This window comes from Lithobates pipiens, unplaced genomic scaffold, assembly GCF_037356315.1.
Source record: "Lithobates pipiens isolate NorthernLeopardFrog02 unplaced genomic scaffold, aLitPip1_a1.2 Scaffold_18, whole genome shotgun sequence".
In the NCBI taxonomy this organism is placed as follows: domain Eukaryota; kingdom Metazoa; phylum Chordata; class Amphibia; order Anura; family Ranidae; genus Lithobates; species Lithobates pipiens.
The window spans coordinates 27998750-28025118 of record NW_027507758.1 but is presented as its reverse complement, the minus strand read 5'-3'; the positions used below and the strand labels follow the sequence as shown (position 1 = coordinate 28025118).

The 26369-nt window shown below is 44.7% G+C and overlaps 1 protein-coding gene across 1 annotated transcript in view; it reads left to right on the top strand.

The window, feature by feature from the left end:
- The window catches only part of CHGB (chromogranin B), a 101298-nt gene that overhangs the window by 14159 nt on the left and 60770 nt on the right, over window positions 1–26369 (top strand). Inside the window, exon 2 of the mRNA XM_077485498.1 lies at window positions 21987–22030. Coding sequence (XP_077341624.1) covers window positions 21987–22030 — 44 coding nt within the window. The remainder of the gene's footprint in view (window positions 1–21986; window positions 22031–26369) is intronic.

Below are 26369 nucleotides of genomic sequence, written 5' to 3'. Positions count from 1 at the left end.
AAGACAGAGATCTGTGTTCCTGCTTAACAGAAACACAAGATCTCCATCTTCCCCTCTCACAGAACGGCGGTCTGCCTTGTTTTACATAGTCAGACCGCCCTTCTGCCTTTCTTGAGAATAATCGCGGGGTGCGGCGAACATCGTGTCGATCAAGGGGTTAACTGTGTTCCCTGCGTGTGTTCAAACTGTAGGGGGAGGGGACTGACCTAGAGGAAATGACAGATCGTTGTTCCTAGCTATTAGGAACTCACGATCTGTCTCTCCTCACAGAACAGAACAGGGATGTCCCTGTTCTGCCTCTCGTGCCCACGATCACTCGTGGCTGGCGGTCATCGCAACCGTCAGCCACGAGCATCGGCGCCCCCGCAGTGCAGCGTCCGCGCGCCTGCTATCCCGCTTAAAGGAGCCGTATAATGACGGCGGCTGGTCGGCAAGCAATTAAAAAAGAACACTAATGCAGACACCACAGCTAACGATTGGTATGGTGCAATATATTCAGTATTTGATTTTGGGTTCAAAAACACTTTAAGTGCAGAGAATAATAAACGTCCAATATTATATTAGATCATATGGGTGCATTTATTTATGTTTTGGCAAAAAAGTGGCGCTAGTTTTTTTTTATTTTTATTAATAATAGTTAATTTCCATTTTCTACACACTGGCAGTGCTACTATATAACTGCTACAGTATTATATTTTTATACATATAATGTGTATATAATACAGCTTGGTACAACGTAATTATTATTATTATATAGGTAGCCCCTGAATCTGTAATTGCAATTCTACAGCATTTTTCTTTCAAAGCCAGGGAATGATTCAATATAATGTCGCTAAACCCCAGAGCGCTCGTTAATTGCGCGTGCTGGTCGGAAACAGAAGTCATTATTACCAGAGTATTCAGTGTCACAATGGAATTTTTCATTTATTTTTAATCCGACTGAAATAAGCGCATTATCGTCTTTTGGTTTGTGTCGGCTGTTTTGTACATTGTTGAAGCAGGAGTGCGGAAATGTCGGTGTAGCCGAGACACCATTAGCTAAGCATCGCTATGTTTTAAAAAAAATAAAAATAATTTGTCGCTAAAGGCATAATATAATGCGGAGCTTCATTCGCTTCATTGTCAGTGCGAGCATTGGACAGTTTTATTTAGGTTTTAGGAAAAAAAAAAAGTAGTAGTAGTCCTAATTTCAACGTATCCTATGTATTTTATTTAATTTCATGTTATTTCTAGTTTATTTAATTATACAGCAAAAAAAAAAAAAAGAAAAGAAAAGAAAGACAGCACCTCCCCGCAGCTTGGATGCCCATCCATGGTCTGGTCTTCATTAGTAAGCTTTACAGTCTGCATGGATGGGGCTGTGTAGGGGTTCCCTAGGGAATGATAAAGAGTGATTCTACCATTATAAGCATTTGCTATTGATCACAGAAGATTTTCCAATTTGTTGGAGAATTCCAGTGTGATCCCCGGGGGGGCTACTTCAATAAAACTGAAAAAAAAGCAAATAAAAAAAATTGAGCACCTAGAGATGGGCTGTGGGCTCCGTCCCACCAGGCCCCCCAGCCAGCTGCTGTTCCCTTAACCTCTCACAATGCCTTGCTCCCATAGTGTCCCCCAACCTTCCATAATGGATCACAGTGCCCCTCAGCCCCCCCAATGTTCTCCAACCTCCCACAGTGCAACTCAAGTCTCCCACAGTGTCCCCCAACCTTCCATAGTGAACCACAGTGCTCCTCAGTCACTGCTGTGTATTCTCCAACCTCCCACAGTGCCACTTAGCATCCCAGAGTGCCCCAGCCTTCCATAGTGGACCACAGTGCCCCATCAGCTCCGACAGGGCTCTCCAAGCTCCCACAGTACCACTGAGCCTCCCATGGTGCCCCCCAACCGTCTATAGTGGACCACAGTGCCTCTTAGCCCCCACAATGTTGTCCACCCTCCCCCAGTCTCCCTCAACCTTCCATAGTGGACCACAGTGTCCCTTAGCTCCCACAGTGCTCTCCAACATCCCACAGTGCCACTCAGCTTCCTTCAGTGTCCCCCAAAATTCCATAGTTGACCACAGTGCCCCTCAGCCCCCACTGTGTACTCTCTAACCTCCCACAGTGCAACTCAGTCTCCTACCACAGTGCCCCCCAACCTTCCATAGTGGCCCACAGTGCCCCTCAGCCCCCACTGTGTACTCTCCGACCTCCCAGAGTGCCACTCAGCATTCCCCAGTGCCCCCCAACCTTCCATAGTGGACCACAGTGCCCCATCAGCCCTGACAGTGCTCTCCAACCTCCCATAGTACCACTGAGCCTCCCATAGTGGCCCCCAACCTTCCATAGTGGACCACAGTGGCTCTCAGCCCCCACAATGCTCTCCGACCTCCCACAGGGCCACCCAGCCTCCCAAAGTGTCCCCCAACATTCCATGGTGGACCACAGTGTCCTTCAGCCCCCATGGTGCTCCCCATCTTCCCACTGTTTTCTCCAGCCTACTGGAGAGCCTCCAGTCCCCCATAGCACCCCCAACCTAAACAGTGATCCACACTGCCCCCTAACTCTCATAGTGCCCCTCCATACTTACATAGTAGTCCTTGGTGCCCCTCAGCCTCCACAGTGTTGATCAACCTGCCACAGTGCCACTCAGCCTCCCACAGTGTCCCTAAAATGTCTGTAATGGACCACGGTGCCAATAAGCCCCCACAGTGCTCTCCAACCTCCCCCAGTGCCACCCAGCCTACTGCAGAGCCTCCAGTCACCCATAATGCTTTCAACCTCAACTTATGCTACATTACCTCAACCTCCCAAAATGCACCCCCCCCCCCCAGCCCCTGCAGTACCCTCCTGTCTAACACAGTGCCCCTTTAAAGTCTCCAGCCCCCTGTAGGGGCCACACAGTGCTCTCCAACCTCCAACAGTGCCACCAAGCCTTCCACAGTGTCCCCCAACCTTCTACAGTGGACAGCAGTACCCCTCCTCCTCCACCACTGTACTGTTCAAACTGCCACAGTAGCACCCCCCACAGTGTCCCCCAAACTTCTATAATGGATGGCAGTGCTCTTTAGCCCCCACGGTGCTCTCCAACCTCCCACAGTGCCACCCAGCCAACTGCAGAGCCATCCACCCCCCCATAGTGCACCCAATCTCAACAGTGTTCCACACTGCCTCTCAACCTCTCACAGTGTCCGCCATCCCCACCCAGCCCCTGCAGTGCCCTTCAGTCTAACACAGTACCCCTACAAAGCCTCTAGCCTCCTCCAGAGATTTCATCCCCCCACTATTTCCCCCAGACCTCATGCTATACAGGGCCACCAACTCTGCTACAGAGTCTCCCTATCCCCTTGAAGAACTCCCACCCCCCCCCATACATTTATTGTGTGAGAATAAACTTTTTTTTACTGTTGGGGCATGGAGGATTTTGGAAGAACTTAATAAGGTTATGAGCCCATCCTTTTTTGAAGCCAATTAAAGCCTCTGGCTCTAATCACGTGCTTCTAAAAAAAAAAACCCATTGCACTCCTCCCCCCTTCCCAAGTGCCTCCGTCTGCTAACGAAGGGAAGAGGGGAGGAGTCCAGTGACGTTGAAGTTCTGATTGAACGTAACGCGTATGGGGGAGGAGCTACACATGACGCCACCTGCTACTGCCCTACGGAACTAACACGATTGTCGGCTTTACATGCTGTGTTTTTATCATCTTTATGTGAGTAGTTTGTGTTTGAACACAAAAATTAAATCTTATACTTAAGCGATGAGCACTTAGATCTTTTCTTTCTACCCATGACCTGGCGTCCTTTCTGAGATCTAAGGAGACGTGAGAGAAGTTTATGGTCCATGTTAACCCTTTTGATACCTGCTTGCATGACCACCTGTTTGCACAGGGGTCCATGCCATAAGGTGAGAGTTAGTTAGACCAGAGGTGGAGGGATTGTCACGCTACAGTTTGAATTTAGAACGTATTTGTGTGAACTGTGAAGTTAAGTCATGGATTGTGGAAACTAACTAGTGTCGGGTGATTGTATATAGTGTATACCACATTTACCACTGACTAATGCAGAGCTGCAATGCAAGGAGATCAGCAAAAAGTAGTTGGATCTGTATGTGCATTATAATTAATCGAAATTAGAAATTAGAATTTAAAAAAAAAACGATTAATCGAACACGAAGATTTTAATCAGTAACGGCCCTAAGATTAATATATTTATAGATGGCTAGATATATTCATAGATAGATTGAAAATTTTTTATTTTCTTAAATAGATTGATAGATTCATCAGAAAAATGGCAACCGATCGCACACATAATGCCAACTCGCTGTGACCAAAACGAAATCAGGTAGTATAAAATAGCTCTGCTCGCCACCCACAGCCACGTCCCCCTCCCCCCCAGTGGGCTTATTCATTGTGGCCTCATCGAATCCCACTGGGGGACGAAACACGTCCGAGGGACTTCTCCTGCAAGTGAAGAGCAGTGCTAAATATTACACTACCTGGTTTAGTTTTGGTCACAGCGATTCGGTGTCCTGTGCGCAATCGGTTGCCATTTTTCTATAGCATATTGTCACCCGACAAGCCGTTTTATATGATCTGCACCAGTTCATTACATGTCATGTTGGCTGATATTAGTGATAGGAACATTAGAGTGGTACTTTTTTTTGTTTATCTACATAATAATATTCCTCAGTTGCACAGAATGTGCGTCAAAGGCTTTTGCACTCCTGTACCGTATATTTGCTGTAGATCAGTGGCTCAGATGACATGTATGAGAGTGGATCAGGATGGGAGAAGGATAATTGGTGCTTTCAAAAGAATATCCATCAGAAATGACAGCTTGTATATTTCCCACAGATTCTCTATGGGGTTTAGGTCAGATGAGTTGGCTGGCCAATCAAGCACAGTGGTAGCATGATCAATAAACCAGGATTTGGTACTTTTGGCAGTGTGCGAAGGTGCCAAGTCCTGCTGGAGTGCTGACTTTGGACTTGATAAAACACAGTGGACCAACACCAGCAGATGACATGGCTCCTCAAATCATCACTGACTGTGGAAACTTCACACTGGACCTCATGCAATTTGGATTCTGTGCCTCTTCACTCTTCTTCCAGAATATGGGACCTTGATTTCCAAATGAAATGCAAAATTTTCCACAGCCAGTGATGATTTGAAAATCTCCAAACTGGGATCAAGTGTCAATAGTTTGTGTGGCCACCATTATTTTCCAGCACTGCCTTAACCCTCTTGGGCATGGAGGTCACCAGAGCTTCACAGGTTTCCACTGAAGTCCTCTTCCACTCCTCCATGATGACATCACAGAGAAGGTGGATTTCAGAGAACTTGCGCTCCACCTTCCGTTTGAAGATGCCCCACAGATGCTTAATAGGGTTTAGGTCTGGAGACATGCTTGGTCAGTCCATCACCTTTACCCTCAGCTTCTTTAGCAAGGCAGTAGTTGTCCTGGAGTTGATCTGCAAGTGTAGTGCAGAGCACCTGTGGCTTACCTGCACTGAGCCATAGACTTCTGGTTTTACCTGTGGGTTTGGTGCACTTTCAGAAAGTGCACCACACTTGCAGGATATAATAGAATTCTATGGCAAAGTACAGCTAACCCGCAGGAAAGCCACAGGTGCACTGCGCTGCACCCACAGTGTGGGTGGACCACAGACCATCAGTGTCTGACCCAATCGGACCCTCCATTCACCTCTCTGAAGCAGCAGATGTAAACAGACTTGTGTCCATTTATACCTGCCTGCGTTCAATCAGATCTGCTAAAAAAGCAGAAGTGGATCCGCCCCCTTTCCATTTGACCAGATCAGAGGGCCCATAGAGAAGAATTGGCTGTGTCTGTGTCCGCTTTGCATATGCAGAGTGGAGGTGGAGCAGTCATCTACCCACTCTGCTGATTGTGGCCCGCAACTGGTTATGAAGTCGCTTAAGTGACCCTCGCTCTTCAAAATTTTGGTCACCCCTGGCCTAGACGATCTTTATGTAGAGCAACAATAATTTTTTTTTCAAATCCTCAGAGTTCTTTGACATGAGGTGCCATGTTGAACTTCCAGTGACCAGTATGAGAGAGTGAGAGCGATAACACCAAATTTAACACACCTGCTCCCCATTCACACCTGAGACCTTGTAACACTAACCAGTCACATAATATATATATATATATATATATATATATATATATATATATATATATATATATATATATATATATATATATATATACATATAATATATATATATATATATAGTGACATTGGGGAATGTTTAACTCAGTGGTAGGTGTCTTTTCAGTAAGTTCACAGCGAACAGGAACTTTAGTTTAAGGGGAGGATGCTGGGACTGTGACATCATACTGGGCGGGGACATCATCCGGTGATGTCCCTATATAAGTCGCCACACGCCTTGTCCCCGTCATTGTGAGCAGAGACAGCGACGAGGCTTATTAAAGGGGGCTCCCGGATTCCGATAAGCCCCCCGCCCGCAGACCCCGACAACCAACGGCCAGGGTTGTCGGGAAGAGGCCCTTGTCCTCATCAACATGGGGACAAGGTGCTTTGGGGTGGGGGGGCCGTGTGGCCCCCCCTTCCCCAAGGCACCCCCCCATGTTGAGGGCACGCGGCCTGGTACAGCTCAGGAGGGGGGGGGCGCTCGCTCATCCCCCCCTTTCCTGGCTGGCCGGGTAGCATGCTCGGACAAGGGTCTGATGTGGACCTGGGGGGGACCCCATGCCGATTTTTTTCAGCGTTGGGGTTCCCCTTTAAGTCCATACCAGGTGGCAGGGCCAGCGACGCCTCCTTCGCTGGCCCTGGCTATCTGGAGACGCGCTCAAAATGAGCGGACTTTCCTACGTGTGTGTGGGCGAGTCCGTTCATTTCAAAAAGTACGGTGGATAGTCCGGTGGACTTAGTACGCCGTATTAGTCCGCTGAAAAAGTGCCGTGTGTGGGCAAGTAGCCCGTTCGGAAAGTCCGGCGGACAGTCCGGCGGGAAGTCCGCCAGACTAAGTCCGCCAGACTAAGTCCACACGGCACTACGTGTGTACGCGGCATTAGGCTTTACACTTCAGCCCTCTTGGCCATATAACAGGGTTCCCTTACAACTACTGTACCTCTTTTCAGCTTCCTTGCTGCTCAGGCCTTCCACTTCAGGCTCTCATCTGTCTCCTTAGATGCACACAGTGTTTATCTAGAAAGCAGCCCCTCACTGCTCTGATCCTCAGACTTTGGTCTCTGACTTTCACTAGTGCACACCCGCACACCCGTACACCTGCACACCTGCACACCTGCACTCTCTGGACTCCTGGAGACCTCCTGTCTCTCTGGGTGGAGCACAGAACCCTAATCCTGACTCTGCTATAAGCCCAGGACCCACCTGCTCAATTAGCCAACCAGACTCCTGGCTGTTCCCAAGACCCAGTCCCAGGATTGGAGATTCCGTCCCACCCATAACGCTATGGAATCTCCGGGCTCCAGGTCCCCAAGTGGACTTTACAAACTTTGGAGGAAACTGATAAAACAGATTCCTGCACATTAAATACCCCTGGAGCCCCTCAACCTGCCTATTTGAGAACCCTGGGCGACAATTACTAGAACAGGGAACAGTACTGTCACAATAAATAATTTAAAAAAATACAATTTTGCCCTGACATGCACTTTAGGTAGGTAGGTGGCTCACGATGAATATAATTCACTCTGTGCCATCTTTCATGTAGGAGTTGGTTAGAAACTGCACATTACCCCTGGCATGCCTAGCCCTCCATCATTGTTCACATATGTTTCCATGTGTGCCCACATTCCACGAATCCACATTCCGCTATTACTATGTTGGCTGCTCTTCAAAAGCCGTCATCTCCTCTGTACAGAGATACATTGTGTTTTCTATACTCTTCTATACTCTATATCTCTTTCTGCAAAACACAATTCCTCCAATTAAATGTACAAATTCTAGCAGCATTATGGTCTAGCTCTGCATTCTCTTCCCTGATGAGATAAAGAAAAACTCAAATAAAATAATGACAAAAAATTATTTTTTTTTTAAATAATAAATAAAAATAAAATAAAAAAAACTCTGCCGTGTATTCATTTATATTTTTGTTTCAAATTTTCTTAAAGGTATGCAAAATATAAAATCCCATATTGATGTCCACATTGTATTAAAATTATTTCTAACTTGCAGCTATCATTTTGAACAATCTTGAAATTTTTAAACTTTCTTTGTGAAGATCCTCATACATTTACCTCCTTGATCCCTGTGACACGAAATCACTATGTCCTGTGGGTAGGCACTGCTGTGTCACACATTTCCGAGAGCCTGCCTTCTGAACTGCAGAGGTGCTGAGAGGAGGAGTTACAGGAGGCAGAGTCAGTACAAGAATTGCTGCTTACAGGCAGCAAGGTACCATGGGACATGTAGTCCTTATAAATGGAGGAGAAGATGCAAAGCATGCAGGAAATCCAGGAAGTTGTGCAAAGAGATAGCCAGCAGACAGGCAGCACTCATGGACAGAGCTGACCGATCAGAATCTATCTGGTCTATACTGACAGCGCTGGACAGAGAGCAGAGAAAACAGCTGAGATGTCAAATCCCTGGACCAGTGGAGCAACCTGCGGAAGCCTTGACCACTCAGGATTGTGGGAGGTAAGTACAGTGGGGACCAGGGGGTGGGGAGGGGTCTGGTCTTAGGTCAACTTTACAGATTTTCTGTAAAGGTGAACTAACACTTAAAAGAGAAGTCTGGGATTTTTTGGTAAGAATCATACTTACCTAGGTGGATGCAGCATCGGTCTAGGGCTCTTTACAGGGGGAGACCTGTACTGCAAAGAGAGATCTGTACTGAGGGAACGGAATTGTTATTAGTGGAAGGGGGAGATTCATACTGGGGGAAGGTAATCATTATTAGTGAAAGAAGGAAATCTGTACTGGGCTAAGGGAATCATAATTAGTGCAAGGGGAGATTTGTACTGGGGTAAGGGAATCATTATTAGTGGAAGGGGGAGATATGTGTACTTGGGGAAGGGAATCATTATTATTGGAAGGGGGAGATCTGTACTGAGGGAAAGGAATCATTATTAGTGGAAGGAGGAGATCCGTACTGGGGGAAAGGAATCATTATTAGTGGAAGGGGGAGATCTGTACTGGGGGACAGGAATCATTATTAGTGGAAGGGGGAGATCTGTACTGGGGGAAAGGAATCATTATTAGTGGAAGGGGGAGATCTGTACTGGGGGACAGGAATCTTTATTAGTGGAAGGAGGAGATCTGTACTGGGGAAGGGGAATCTTTATGAGTGGAAGGGGGAGATCTGTACTGGGCGAAAGGAATCATTATTAGTGGAAGGGGGAGATCTGAACTGGGGGAAGGGAATTGTTATTAGTGGAAGGGGGAAATCTGAACTGGGGGAAGGGAATTGTTATTAGTGGAAGGGGGTGATCTGAACTGGGGGAAGGGAATTGTTATTAGTGGAAGGGGGTGATCTGAACTGGGGGAAGATCTGTACTTGGAGAATGGAATCATTATTAGTGGAAGGAGGAGATCTGTACTGGGGGAAGGGAATCATTAGTGGAAGGGGGAGATCTGTATTGGGAAGGCAATCATTATTCGTGGAAGAGGGAGATCTGTACTGGGGGAAGGGAATTGTTATTAGTGGAAGGGGGAGATCTGAACTGGGGGAAGGGAATTGTTATTAGTGGAAGGGGGTGATCTGAACTGGGGGAAGATCTGTACTTGGAGAATGGAATCATTATTAGTGGAAGGAGGAGATCTGTACTGGGGGAAGGGAATCATTAGTGGAAGGGGGAGATCTGTATTGGGAAGGCAATCATTATTAGTGGAAGAGGGAGATCTGTACTGGGGGAAGGGAATCGTTATTAGTGGAAGAGGGATATCTGTACTGGGGAGATTTGACTTGGAGACAATTGTTTTTTTATCTAGGTACTCCAAGCTGAACACCCCCACTCCCAGGAAAACAATATCTATGGTCCTGAGTATGTAAAGAGCTGAATAATTTGTCAGAGCTATATAAATACCTGTAATAAATAAAACTGATTGGTGCCTAGAGGTTACTGCTCTTTGCACATCCTCATTGCTTCTGGCATGGTTTAATCCCAAAAGCAGATTTTGCATTATATTTGTGTGGGTGTAGTTTCATTAGGCTTTATAGATATAATGCAGTTTGATGTAAAAAAATGTTTTATAATGAGTTTCTGAATCTGTAATGGTGGTTTTCAGCGTTCCTTATATCAAAGCTAAAAAGTAGCAGATAATTGAATGTGTCGCTGCTAGATCCTACACCACGCATTAATTGTATGTTCTAGAAACTGGAATCATTATCGAAGCGCTCAGCCTCAGAATGGAATGCTCATTTATTTTTAATCCAGATGAAATAACCACATCAGAACCACTAAAAATATATATTCCATAACGAGGGATCTCAGAATGTAAAGCCGCGTATCTCTGCTCTGCATCTCAGTAGCCACCAACAGATCTAATTTTTGTGCTCATGCAGCCATGGGTTTAATAACTGGTCGGCTTTTATTTAAAAAGAAAGCATGATGTTATCTGGTCAAATTGTAGGTTTTATTCTCTGTTATTTTATATGCAAATGCTTATGTTAGATTTGTCTTGCAAAGTAGGCTTGTTTTTTTTAAAGAGAAAGCCCAGCACTACCTGCACCCCTGGTAACTGTTATTGCAGATTGATAATCCAAAAAGTCTTTGCCCTTGTACACACGGTCGGACATTCCATCGGAATGTGTCTGATCGGAGCGTTTTGTCGGATATTCCGACTGTGTGTGGTCTGCATCGGACTGTTTCCATCGGAATATCCGTCGGACCAACTTTTCCAACTTTTCCGACAAAATGCTCCGATCGGACATACTCCGATCATGTGTAGAGAATTCCGATTGGACAAAGTGCCACGCATGCTCAGATCAAATTCCTACACCAAAGCTATTGGCTACTAGCGTGAACATAGTCCTGTCGTAACAAAATAACGTCATCACGTCGGATTTTCCGACAACTTTGTCCGACCGTGTGTATACAACAGTTTCGGACAAAATCCGACGGATTTGGTTGTCGGAATCTCCGACCGTGTGTACAAGGGCTTTCTCTCTGTTATCAAGAGTTGGTATGTAAAAGTTAAATTCTTGCTGCTTATTTTTCTTCTGAATGCCGACCTTGATTTCTGGTCATGCTTGGCTTATCTTCATATCCCATACTGTGCATACTGGCTTCGACACCCATACTCTGCCATGCATTTATATGCTCAGGGTGCACTTTCAAAGAGAGCCTCCAGCTGTCTTTGGCTGGATTCACACCTATGCAGTTGTAGTGCTTTTTGCAGATTTGCTCTACAGAACGTGTTCCATAGGAAAAATGTTCTGTGCAAATCTGCAAAATGTGCAGATGTTCTGTGCAAATAGTGCAAATCTGCAAAATGCAAAAAGCACTAAAAATGCATAGGTGTGAATCCAGCCTTACATTCTGAATGGCACCCCCACGCATTTAAAATCGCAAGCACGGCAGCCCATTGAAATAATTAATTAATTTATTCATTTCAATGGACTGTCATGCTCGTGCAAACACGGCTCCCAAACACGCAGACATGTGAACTTAGGGTAAGGTCTTGTTCACACCTATGCAGTTTGCTTTTGATCCATGTCTGCAGTTCTTTTTGCGGTGCATTTTGTGTTTTTGCATGCGCGCTTTTGACTCATTTTTTTACACGTTTGTTGATGCGTTTTGCATTTTTTATGCTTTTTTTTGCCCAATTTATTGGGCAGATTGAAAAATGCAAGACAAAAACACATCAAAAATGCACTATGTGCTTTTCTGCAGCATCTCCATTAAAGTGGTTGTAAACCGTTACAAACCACTTTGACCTACAGGTAAGCCTAGATTAAGGCTTACCTGTAGGTCAAAGAAATATCTCCTAAACCTATACGGTTTAGGAGATATTTGCCAAAAGACAGGTACCGCTGTCTACGGCGCATGCGCCGTAGACAGCGTCGCACAGGTGCACTGAGCGTGCCGCTGTTAACGGCGATATGCCGCGAGTGGCGGCTCACGTGTGCATGCGCGGAAGTGACATCATCGTGGCTTCGTCGAATGACAGCGGCGGAGCAGCGAGATCCACCAAGAAGATGGAGGCTCCGTACACAAGGGGACAGTGGTGACTTCGCTGGCTCCTGTGTCAGGTAAGTGACACATAATGGACTACTATGCGATGTATAGTAGTCCATTATGCTTTACCTTTGCAGGGAATCAAAGAGGAAGTAAACGCATCAGGGTTTACTTCCTCTTTAAAGGCTATCTTTAAAGGCTATTGAACCAAAAACGCACCATTTTGCGTTTAAAAAAGTCCCTGACTCTTTCCAAAAAATACAGTGGCTGAAAAAAAAGCATAGATGTGAACGTATCCCATAGGAAACCATATTAAATGAACTGTAGTGCAAAAAGCATAAAAAAACCCATAGGTGTGAATCAGACCTAAAGCCCGGCCATACATTTGTCAAATTGGGAACAGATTTTCTTTTGAAAATCAGAATTGAGAATTTTTGTTCAAATTTCGCACAGTTAGTAGGCCACATCAACAGTCAATTTTCGTGCGACCTTTGAATTTGAGTGACTGGCATGTTGGAAATTTTTTGAAAAGTTAACAAATTTTTAATCAATGATGGGAGAAATATAATCGAAAAATAAACGCGCATAAGCTGTGATCTGGAAAGAAAAGAAGATTCCCGGACACAAAATGTATTTTCTGTTGGAACATGAGGTGAAATTAAAGGCTTGCTCAAATTTCAAAATCAATAGTGGTGGTTAGGGATGAGCTTCGTGTTCGAGTCGAACATACGTTCGACTCGAACATCGGCTGTTCGCCCGTTCGGCGAATTCCGAACGTTATGTATTTTCGCGCCAAATTCGTGTGGCGCTCACGGCCCACAATGCACTGCGATGGCGATGGCGCAATGCATTGCTGGCTCATGATTGAGCGCCGGCAGCGAGGAGAGCCATGATTGGCCACAGGCAGGATGCCTGTGGCCAAGCATAGCTCAGGCTGTGTAGTACACGCCCCCCACTATATAAGGCCACCAGCGCGGCGGCCTTGTGTAGTGTGTTGGCATCTGTAACAGTTAGTGGGTGTTCTGTGTACCTTCAACACAGTATACACCGATCGTTATCGGATGATTTTTCGTTCTTGCTCTTCTGTAGTGGTTGTTGTCTGTGTGCCCTGACCTCAGTATACACCGCTATATTCACCTATATAGCTAGCGATATATCTATCTTTTATATTAGAGATTGCAGTCAGTGTTAGGAGATTGTGCGTGCTGTCTGCGTGCTCCGAACCCAGTACACACCGCTATATACACCTATATAGCTAACTATCTTGCTCGTTTTAAATAGAGCTTTCAGTCAGTGTTAGGAGATTGTGCGTGCTGTCTGCGTGCTCTGAACGCAGTATACACCGCTATATCCACCTATATAGCTAACTATCTTGCTCGTTTTAAATAGAGCTTTCAGTCAGTGTTAGGAGATTGTGCGTGCTGTCTGCGTGCTCTGAACGCAGTATACACCGCTATATCCACCTATATAGCTAACTATCTTTCTCTTTTTAAATAGAGCTTGCAGTCAGGTGTAGGAGATTGTACGTGCTGTCTGCGTGCTCTGAGCCCAGTATACAACGCTATATCCACCTATATAGCTAACTATCTTGCTCGTTTTAAATAGAGCTTGCAGTCAGCGGTAGGAGCTTGTGCGTGCTGTCTGCATGCTCTGAACCCAGTATACACCACTATATCCACCTATATAGCTAACTATCTTGTTCGTTTTAAATAGAGCTTTCAGTCAGTGTTAGGAGATTGTGCGTGCTGTCTGCGTGCTCTGAACGCAGTATACACCGCTATATCCACCTATATAGCTAACTATCTTGCTCCTTTTAAATAGAGCTTGCAGTCAGCGGTAGGAGCTTGTGCGTGCTGTCTGCGTGCTCTGAACACAGTATACACCGCTATATCCACCTATATAGCTAACTATCTTGCTCGTTTTAAATAGAGCTTTCAGTCAGTGTTAGGAGATTGTGCGTGCTGTCTGCGTGCTCTGAAAAAGACGGACGACAAAACAAATTATGCAGGCGTGATAACCCTTCCCTGTTTTCCAAAAAGCTTAAAAATATTTTTTTTTGACTGGAGCTACACTTTAAAAATGTACCAGTTGAAAATTACAAACAGATTCAACTTAACACAACAAACCTACACAGTCCCTGTCTTGTTTGCACCGCCTGTATACTGCTGTTCTGAGTATATAGGGCCTGGGGGCCACACGTATTTCCTTTTTTTAATATGGGTACAGGCTTCCCCTTAATATGCGTACAAGACCCAAAGGGTCTGGTAATGGGCAGGGAGGGCTACCCATGCCATTTTTCTCAATGATTTTCAACCATATTGCAGGAACCAGATATAACATTAAAACCGCAGGCAGTTTTAAATGACGTTATTTCCGTTAAATGTCATTTTGTGCAGGGACTGTTCTAAACACGGGAAACACGTGGCACTTCACATGCATACTACAGACACCACCCAGGCATGATATTTAAAGGAATATTTCACTTTTTTTTTTTTCACTTTAATCGTCATTAAAATCAGTGCTCCCGCCAAAACGGCCATTTTTAAAACTTCTTTTTGCATTGACCCATGTCCCCTGGGGCAGGAGCCAGGTCCCCAAACCCTTTTTAGGACAGTATCTTGCATATTAGCCGTTAAAATTAGCACTTTTAATTTTGAACGTTCGAGTCCCATAGACTTCAATGGGGTTCTAACGTTCGTACGAATTTGGGGTCTGTTTGAAAGTTCCGGTGCGAACCGAACCGGGGGGGTGTTCGGCTCATCCCTAGTGGTGGTGCTATCGGATCACAAAACACACAACATTTCTGATTTTGGATCGACAAATCGTTTGGAATTCGACCAGTGTATTGCTTGCATAAGAGCAGAACATTATAATGTACAGACCAAAAAAAGGAAAAAAAATTTAAAATAAAAAACTTTTTTTTAACTCTTTCCTATCCTTTTCAAAACAGACAAAAAAAAAGTTTGCTTTTAGATTTAATTATGTGAAGTGTGATTTTTAGTGATAGATCATCTTCTACTTTAAGCCACCATGACTCAGTAATGTACAGGGGAGTTTATATAACCTCACATCAGTCCGATCTAAGGTGCGTATAATACATGGCTGCCTTTGTGCTTATTATAATTAAATAACTACTCCCTGGAACATGTACAGATGTTGTTTGATGGGCTGTAAATAATTGCTGGCCGGCCAGTTGCTGTGTGTACACATGAGCAGATTAAGTAAACCGTAGGGGATCGTTCATATCCTTATAATGCAATGATTACATCCTCTACACGGCACAACATTTATATAACTAAGACATCAAAGCAGTACTGCTGTTCTTAGATATTAAGAATAACTTGTTTTTTATGCAGTTACTTTATTTTTTATTTTTTTTATAATTTTTTTTTTAATTTGAAACAGAACTCATATTAAAAAGGATCTGTCTCTTGTAGATGAGCTTAAGCAACATTAGGCTTGATACAATTTAAGCAACTTGGTGCATTCCTCAGTGCATGTTATGTGCTAACAGCTTATAAGCAGTTGACCAAGTGGCCAGCCTACACTTCCAATTTTGGTTTATCCCTTCTACTCCTTTGCTCTGTTTCAGTCTTCCTAAAAGGAGTAAATATAAAACTAATGGGGACTTTTCAGGCCCTGGTTTGCAGTCTCCGCTCTAATTTATCCCAAAGGTTTTCTATCGGGTTGAGGTCAGGGCTCTCTGCAGGCCAGTCAAGTTCCTCGACCCCAAACTCGCTCATCCATGTCTTTTATGGACCTTGCTTTGTGCACCGGTCCAAATCATTTGGTGGATTATGGTGTGGGGTTGTTTTTCAGGGGTTGGGCTTGGCCCCTCATTTCCAGTGAAGGGAATTCTTAAGGCATCAGCACACCAAGACATTTTGTACAATTTCATGCTCCCAACTTTGTAGGAACAGTTTGGGGATGGCCCTTTCCTGTTGCAACATGACTGCGCACCAGTGCACAAAGCAAGGTCCATAAAGACATGGATGAGCAAGTTTAGGGTAGAGGAACTTAACTGGCCTGTCTCAACCTGATGGAACATTTTTGGGATGAATTAGAGCGGAGGCTGCGAACCAGGCTTTTTCGTCCAACATCAGTGCCTGACCTCACAAATGCCCTTCTGGAAGAATGGTCAAACATTCCCATAGACACACTCCTAAACCCTGTGGACAGTCTTTCAAGAAGAGCTGAAGCTGTTATAGCTGCAAAGGGTGGGCCAATTCAGTATTGAACCCTACAGACTAATACTGAGATGTCCCAATACTTTTGTTAATATAGTGTATCTCATAAAATATTACACCAGTTTAATTCATACAATGATAATCTTACAGCACAAAGAGACACGTATTAAAAAAGTTTGGGGTACATCAGGGCTCGACAAACCCCGGGCGCCCGGTCGCATTTGCGACTAGAATTCGTGTCCTGGCGCCTGGGGCAACGCTGCTGGGGTATCCTGTCTCCATTTGGACCCCAAACTCCGCCGCGCAATTGCATCGGGCCGCGCCGGCCAGTAATTGAGGCCGCGGCTTTGCGGCCTTCTAAAATCTTTCGGTAGTCTGGCGCCATCTTGTGGTGGATGTAGAAATTACACCCTATTCCAATAATGCTAATCCTAATGGAGTGAAGCTCCCCTGCCTGTTTTTCACTGCCCGCCCATTTCCTTCCCAAAGTGAAGAGAAGGAAGTGATTGCGGGCGTCATCTGGCGCCTTTTGCCCAACGGTGAGTGTGGTGGCTGGTAAATGGCTTCTCATTATATTATATATATATATATATATATATATATATATATATATATATATATATATATTATATGTTTTTTTTTTTTTTTTGTAAAAAGTAAAAAAAATTATTTTAATTAAGGGAAAAAAAATATATATTATTTGTAATCCTCCCTGCTTGACCCCTTTCACAAGGGCTGTCTGATCAGGTTCACCTGTCAGTTTTTCAGGCGGACCTGATCTAACCCTTAGCGGGGATATGACGTTAAAGCGGAGGTCCACCCTAAAATGGACCTCCGCTCATCGGAATCCCCCCCCCTCCGGCACCACAATCGGCACCTTTCAGGGGGGAGGGGGGTGCAGTTACCTGGATAATCCAGGTAACTGCACCCACTTCCGGGCTAGCTCTCTGCGGAAAGGGGCGTACGTTACGCCCCTTTCCGCAAGCGCCCGCCCCCTTCAGCAAGTGCCCCGCTGCCTGCTGGGAAACACACAGCTCCCAGAGGCAGCGGGGACCGTCCGGATTGCGCCGCGCGGCTCGCGCATGCGCAGTAGGGAACCGGGAAATGAAGCCGAAAGGCTCCATTTCCTGATTCCCATACCCAAGATGGCGGCGGCACGAGCGAGCGATCGGCTTCGGGTGCCGACATCGCGGGCGCGCTGGACAGGTAAGTGTCACTATTTAAAAGTCCCGGTGGACTCCCGCTTTAATAAGCGGGAACATGGCGGAAATAAAAGTCACATTCTTTTGTTAACCACTTCGTGCCCGTGCTATAGACAAAAGATGTCTACAGCGCGGACACCAATTGCCGGGAGGGCGTCCCTGGACATCCTCCTGTTTACTTCCCCTCTGAACGCCGCCATGGGCGCGCATCGGGGAAGTTTTGTGTTGGCCGTGTCCCTTGGATACAGCAAATCACAGATCATGCTAAATGGCCAATCACAGCGGCCATTTAGCACTCAAGCGGTGTGTCCAATGAGAGGTGATCTTATATGTGGGGGGCTGGGGGCTATCTTCCCCTCACTCGTCTCCATGTCAGGCCAGGGACAGGTCCAGATCGCCGTCACGGACCTGGCTCCTCCCTTTTTTAGCTGGCTCCTAGAATCCAAGCAAATTTGTCAACCCCTGGGGTACATAATCCTCAACACATTTCAACGGTTCATGGACCAGCTTCATCAGGAGGAGATAAGATGTATGATACAAATGTAGAATGAAAACATGGTGGTGCAGAGGGACCCAAAGGGACATGTCTCACAGGGTTCAACCAGGGTGCCTTCGGGTCTCTTTGGGTTTGTTCAGGGGTGCCTTGGCAAAATGCCTAAAAATTGCCTAAAAACTGTATACAAGCCGTTAGGAGGATGAAGCCTTTTGGTTACACAAAGCCACAGGTTTTCATTGTATACCATTAAAACCTTCTAGCTGAAAGCGCCCTAACAATATCATCCTTGATTGCCCCTCCCCTGCCCCCCCCCCTTAACACTGGGGTCACATTAGCTGAGTGAGGGGGAGAAACATTGATCTGGGGGGGATGAACTAACAACTAAATGACCTAGATGAACATTTGTAAGGCTTATTAAGAGTGTGTGATATCAATGGACTGGAGAGTCCCCCAGTTTACACAGAGCCAAAAGATAAAGGTGAATAAAGATGGGCGCGTCAACATTACGGAAACCATTCTAGTAGTATAAGCCAGAAAGGTACTTGTAGTCAGGGGAAAAAGGGAGAAGATCGCAGTCAGTCTAAACTACTGCCAACATGCCACTAAAGGGTCCTAAACCATCAGGGCGAGGTCAACCCAAGTGTAAGCTATCCTCTTTCTTATATCTCCCAATTTCTCCTAGTTAAACCACCTCCCTGCTACGCACCTTAAAATTCACCTTTTGAAAAAAGAAAATTGACCATGTAGTCAGGGGGCCCTGTGGGCAGCTTAGAAAATGTTGACGTGGTTGCATTGCCATACCTGTAGGCCATGGAAAGCACCTCAAAAACCTGGCCAAAAAAATGCCCTCTGAGCTCAGCTACTATAGAAAGAGAGAGAGACATGTGCATGCCCTAGTTTTGAATAAGGGAGAAAGCTCGCTCCAGTGATGGTGCATCCTGGCTTTTAGGCAGGTCCTTGGCCAGTCCTACAGGTATGGTAGTTAAGGTTGAATATATATTTTATTCTTTTTAAAGACAAATAAAATACAAAAATATGTCAAAGACATTTGCATAAGACAATGTCACATGGGGGAGAGGAGAGAGTCCTGAGCCCTGTGTAAGCTCTGACTCCGGGATTTCTTTTACTGCTCTCAACAGCCAAACAGAATAGCAGAGGAAGGAGGGAAAGGTTTTGCAGGGGGGTGGAAAATAAAATACCTTGTTCCTTTGTCTTGAGTGGGCAAAGTCGAAAGTGTAATTTATTTTGTGACTTTAGAAATGCTTTGCTCCATCTCCTTTGACATACCGTCATATAGACTTCAGATGCAGACACCTGTATCTGTAAAGCACTGAACAGTATTTTGCTAAGCAGTGAGGTGTCAGTGTGGTACTGCCCACGCATAGCCCTTGGCCCATAAAATTGACTGGTATGACCGTCTTGAATATAATTGGCTGACATTACTCACAGTTTCCACAAGAGATTTAAATTGTCTTCATTTCAACAAACTCTTTACAAATGTTAAGTGCCACAAACCTAAAACATGAGAATGATGAATGCGGAGACGTGATCCAAATGATTCCACCATTTGTGTTAGGTCAATGGAAGCATTCAGGGAGAGGGAGATACCTTTTCCCAGGCCTTAGAGGAGTCATTGTCAACCAGGTTTCCTCCAGAGTTTGCTAGGGGGCCCTTGAATTGTGGCTGATTGACCTCCCATTTGATGGTACCTGCATAGTTCTGGAGCCACAGTCACTTGGCAGAGCGAGCAGCATTATACCAATGATACTTTTTTGCTCTCTGCAATACATGCATTCTTCCCACTGGCCACCAATGCAATGAATATTCCTCCCTCTGAGCCTCATTGAATTCATTTTAGCAGGGGTTCCCAGAGACCTTGGGCAAAAAGGTTGAGAAATGCTGCCCTAAAGAGTGCTGCTGCTGTTTTTCTCCTGGGCACTATATGGTTTAATTTTTTAAAACCAATTAATTGCATTCTTGGGTCCTCTCAAGTTATGTAATATTGGAGTCCCGAAGAAGGGGGCCTTGGATGTTTTGTATTGTCCTGCTGAACAAACACCAACATTAAACGTTTTTGGACTCTCATTTTATTGGTCCGGTGTTCTCTCTGGGCTTTGTACACATGGTTTTCCAAAGTTAGGGTTACCCAGTGTAAGGGGCACCCTGTTTTGTGTTTTGAGAGCAGCCTCACTGTAGTCATTACGCCTCATGGGGAATTTGTTTGACGTCCTCAAACTATGATCCACCCTTGATTCAAAGCCAGCACTCGAGTTACATAATCCAAGACCATTGAAAACATTTTCAATCCTGTCCAATCATTATTCCCCAAAGAAGCCTTGCCCGGTAGTATTGGTGAGCAGCCTATGGCCAAAACTATCTAGATCAAGAGCCAGTTATCTAATGTCTATGGTCTCCTTAAAGAGACCCTACAGCAACATCCTATAATAGCAACTAAAACTCATAAGCAATCTGTATTAGGTATATATTTACAAAAAACCCTGTCTGTTGCAGCAATGTTAGACCTCGGACAAAAACTGAGCAAGAAAATCCATTCTTCAGCAGATTACATCTTGTACTTCCAGCAGAAACACACTGATGATTCAGGGGCTGGGTCATTGCGGGCAGCCTCGAAGTCTCCAAATCTGACACTCCAGGAAGTGTCAATTTTCTTACTACATTGTACAGCCTATATCTTGGCAAACAAGTTTCAAATTGCAGTAGCAATATAGAATGGTTGCCTGTTTTTAGTTTTAGATCTAAGATGTGGTTATGGGGTACAGGGCCGGAACAAGGGGTGGGCAGAAGGGGTGGCTGCCCTGGGCGCAGTGGGGGATTTTGGGGGGTTGTGCTAGAATGGGTGATTTAGAGGGAGGGATTTGTACCAAGAGAGTTGATTTTTGTTAGGAAAGGGGGATTTGTGCAAGTAGGGATGATCGAAGGGATTTGTGCTAGGAGGCAAAATTTGGAGGGGAGGATAAGTGGTAGGAGAGGGGATTTGGGGGGCAGAGGAATTGTGCTAGAAGGGGGGAGTTGGGGAGGGAGAGAATTTTGAGCTGGGAGGGGGGGTGTGTACTGGAACAGTGGGAATTATTTTGGGGGAGAATTTTGGCTTGCAAGGGGAATTTATGTATAGGGTAAGGCCGCGTACACACGGGCGGATTGTCTGTCCAACTTAGTCCGCTGAACCGTGTTTCAGCAGACAATCCGCTCGTGTGTGGGCTTCAGCGGACTTTTTCAGCGGACTGTCTGACGAACAAAGTCTTACGGAATTTCCGTAATTTTGTCCGTTCAAACTTGGTTTTGTCCGTCCAAACTTGGTTTCAGCGGACAGTCCGCTCGTGTGTAGGCAAGTTGGACGGACTAAGTATGGCGCATGCTCAGAAAGGATTTACACGGCCGAAGGTTGCATTGCAGTGTATAGGACGTCGTTTTTCTAGTCCCGTCGTACGTGCCGTACACGTCATCACGCAAGTTTTCAGCGGACTGTCTGCTCATCGTGTGTGGTCAAGTCCGTTCATTCAAATTTTGAGCGGACTGTCTGTCGGATTGTCTGACGAACTTAGTTGGGCAGACAATCCTCCCGTGTGTACGCGGCCTAAGTGTGAAGATTAGTGCATAGATTTTTTTGATTTTTTTTGGCATAATGCTCATACTTTTTCGGGGGGGGGGGGGGGCAGGGCATTCGTTTGGCAACTTTGCCCTGGGTGCTTGATGACTGTGTCCCAGTACTGACAGGGTCTCTTTAAGCACAACTTCTTGATGTCAGGCTGTACACCACTGAACAATGCCAGGGCAGGATTCATATGAACCATAGTTATTATAAACTGGACTGTGTGATTCCAATTGTAATTGGTTATTAAAATCCAGCTCTTGCCTAAATACTGGATCAGATTAAAAAAAAAAAATACCAGGTGATAATACCATGTTGATATCTTTTCATCTGTATTCTGTAATATATACTACAGGTATGTAACAATTCATTTTTTTCTCATTTCAGTTAATGCCGCCCCGTTTGATAAAGGAAGCAGACAGGAAGAAATGGTATGTAATCAGACTTCTTCAGGTGTATGTCCTGCTGATATTGTAATGTTACGCTTTGGGGGGGGCGACGTCTAAAGATTAGAGAGGAAAGATCCGATAACATGGCTGATATATGAGATATAAAGAGAGATGTTGTGGGAAGTAAAGATTCCTGTGCTGTTACTATTGAATCATTGTTTATCTTATTCATTTATAATTTTATACGATACAATTCCACTGTGTTTTAATGTATATCCAGTTCGGCTCATGGGCAATTTTTTTTTTTATTAGTCACATACATGTATAAATCCCCCAGAACATTATATATTTTTCTGAAAGCAGAGGCCCTGTAGAATAAAAAAGGTGATAGTTGCAAATTTTTATGTCACGTGATATTTGCGCAGCTGTTTATTAAATGCACATTTTCAGGAAAAAATATAATAAAATTAATTTTAGTGCAAAAACACACCATATAATACCCATTTTTAGTTAAAATATAAAAGGCGAGGCTGCATCGAGTAAATAGATACCAAACATGAGGAACATAAAAAAAGTTTGTAGGTGGTGGGCCTTTTGATGGTTGTTCCCATGGGTACATTAGAGTATATCACAAAAATACATATCAGTATTAGAAAAGGTGGTGTCTGGGTCTCCCGAGGACCCACTAATCTGGCCGCACAGCCAATGCAGATTTTTAAGATACTTTGATTCAGACACGGATAATGAAGCCTTGAAGAAGTGGTCTGCACTGTGAAACATGTTGGCAGTTTCCGCATGACACGTCTTACATTATGTCTGATATATGAAAATGTTTTTATCTTTGTGGGCTTTTTTGTTGTCCTTGTGTTCTGATATGATATATTATATGTATATATAATAAAAAAAAAACCTTTTCAAATACTGATAGGTATTTTTGTGATATACTCTAATGTACCCATGGGAACAACCGTCTAAAGGCCCACCACCTACAAAAGTTTTTATGTTCCTCTACTATATGTTGGGCTGGTGCTCCCTATGGTGTGAGCCATTTGGCTCAGTAGGCCCTCATTTTTTATCTTAACCACTACAATACCGGGCACTTTCACTCCCTTCCTTCCCAGCCCAATTTTCAGCTTTCATCGCTCTCGCAATTTCAATAACAATTGCACGGTCATGCTACGCTGTACCCAAATGAAATTTTTATCATATGTAGCGATATAAGCGCAAAAAAGGCGGAAATTTGGAAAAAAAAAATATTTTCTTTTTTATATTTTTAAAGAAATCCAATAAAAATCAAATTTTGTCATAAATTTAAGCCAAAATGTATTCTGCTACATGGTTTATGTAAAAAAAAATTCCGTTAAGTGTATAATAATTGGTTTGTGTGATCCCGGACATATGTACGCAAATGATCATGTACATGTGTGTGCAGGTGATCACATACATACTGTATGTGTGCAGATAATCATTGGGACATGTGATTTTAGTGGGACATATGTTTTTTTATTTGGGGACATGTCTTTTTATTATTTGGGGACATGTGTGTTTTGGGGACATGTGTGGGGACATGTGTGTTTACACTGTGTGATGACACTAGACTAGTGATCAGTGAGTAAAAAGCTGTAAAAACAGCTCATACTCACTGATCACCAGCCGGCTGCAGCAATCTGCTCTCCTCTCCTCAGCAACGACATCCGTGTGAGGAGAGGAGAGCCGATTGCCTAGCAACTGGCTGTTTGTTGTGATCACATGATGGCTGTGATTGGACACGGCCGTCATGTGATCAGGAGGGCCAATCACAGAGCCCTCCTGCCGATCTGAGATGCGGCATGTCCGGGTGACACGAGCGCATCGGGATCGCGCCGCTGCGCGGGCACGCGTGCGCGCGATCCCCCTTCTTCTGAAGGATGTTCCTGAATGTCCAGTCAGAAGGAGGCGGCTCCCACCTGGCCGTATATGTACATTGGCCGGGTGGGAAGTGGTTAATCATTCTATATAGATACCAAACATTCCATGTCTTAAAATGTGCATGTGTCCGCGATATCGGCAAAAACGATGGTGCCCAAAAATCACCATAGGTGACGCTTTAAATGCCTTTACAGCTCATCAGTTTAGAGTTAAGGTGGAACTTTCTTTCTCTGTCTCGCAGTAATCTTCTTCCCTTAGCCAATAGTTGTGTTCCCAGGCTCCAGTAAACATGGGAGAGCCCGGGAACCACGGGAGGAAGGGGGCTTCATTCTGACTTAGGTTGTTCCACGTCAGTTACCCAAACTTCTGAAGCCAGAGACAGCCATAGAACTAGAATTCCCGGGAGGCCAGAAATTACAGCCCCCCCCCCCCCCCATATTTCTCATACTACAAGTTTCCTTTAGAGCGCTTTCAGGGCAAATTCACACCAAAATGTGTTGTGATAAAGGTCTGTTCCATATGCGTTTCCCTGCTCAAAACGCACCGCCTTTGCGATCTGCCAGTGAAATGGTAAAGTGGTTGTAAACCCTTACAGACCACTTTTCCCTACAGGTAAGACTATAATAAGGTTTGCCTGTGGGTACTGGAAATATCCCCTAAACCTGCATGGTTTAAGGGATGTTTACCATATATGCTTGCGCCAATGTTATCGGTGCATGCGCACTGAAGAAAGGGCATGGCCGTGCCGTTTCTACAGGGCTCGTGCCGTGACCTTGGGCTCTTACGCGCATGCGCGGGAGTGACGTCACGTTACTTCGGCCAGTCACAGAGCCCACGGCCCCGTAAGGAAGAGGGGAGAAGATGGACGTGGTCACCAGCGGGGACATTGTGGGCTTCCTTTGCAGGTAAGTGGTACATAATTAGCTAGTATGCAATGCATACTAGCCCATTATGCTTTTACTTTGCAGGGAACAAAAAGGAAGTAAAATCCATCAGGGTTTACTTCCTCTTTAATAGCACTTCAAACACGGATTACAAACACAGTGCGCTCGCAGGCACCAAATCACATGGTACAGTGAGTTTTTAAAAATAGCGGATGCACTACGTTCTCTGCATTCTGGTGTATTTTCAGCTCAGTCAAATGAATGGGTGACAAAATTGCACCCCACGGGCAGGATCACCTCCTGAACACCTGACAGCGGACGCTTAGCCTCGCTCTGAAAAGTGGCACACCTGCAGATTTGAAATTATTACCAACATACATTTTTCATAGGTATATGAGACGTGTGACTGAGGGTTAGTTCCCACTGTACAGGCTGCTGTGCATTTTTCCAATTTCCCAATGCAGGCATAGTGGGTGTAGAACAGAAAATTCATTCTTTCAGTAGTAATAATAATAATAATAATAAATTTTATTTATAATGCACTTTCCATCAAAAGACCTCAAAGTGCTACATAATTACAATAAAAACAAACAAACCGCTTAATTTACAAAACATTTGCTAAAAAGAAAAGTCTTCAACCCCTTTTTAAAATTTTCAGTAGACTGAGAAACCCTCAGACTATCAGGCAAAGCATTCCACAGACGTGGGGCAGCAGCACAAAAGTAGTAGTAGTAAGAGTAGGAATAGTAGCAGTAATATGTTATGTCAAGGTGCAATAGAAAAAATTCTCAGATTCTGCCTTTTTGTTAAACTGAGATTTTTTTCACTTTTAAAGTGTGGCCTTGATAAACATTTCACACAATCCCCTGTAATGTGCCTAATATGTGTATTTCCCATGATCGTCATCTCCATCTGGTGGGCCATAGTGTGGTATTATCCTAATTGCGATATTTCTGGAAAATACTGCACTATGGCCAATAGATGGCGATGACGATCATAGGATATACACATATTAGACACATTACAGGGATTGTTCATGATAGCTGTCTATAAATAGACCCCACCGTGTCTGAAATGCAACACAACACCTGTAATTCAGGTGCATCCTGAAGGGAGCTGGACGCATGAATAGGGGGTGGCTGCGGCAGCCATGTATAGATTCATGCTATGCATGAATCTATGCATTATTCATATAGGGGGTGGCGTGATAGAGGGGGTGGTGCCCAGGTGCCCCTAATGGACAGGCCTCGACTGCCTTATATACTGCATGCCTCTTGCCGAACGTAGCTACTCTGCATTGTTCTTGCCAACTTTAGCTACTCTGCATGCCTCTTGCCAAATGTAGCTGCTCTAGTCTACTGAAGAAGGGAACCATACATCCCAACATTTTGAGATGGGAATGAGGGACACCTACTAGCAAACGTATGTAGGCATAGGACACACCCCCTGCCACACCCCCTTAACCACTTAAGGACCAGGCCTCTTTTTCAGATTTGGTGTTTTCATGTTTAAAACAGTTTTTTTTGCTAGAAAATTACTTAGAACTCCCAAACATTTTATATTGTTTTTTTTCTAACACCCTAGAGAAT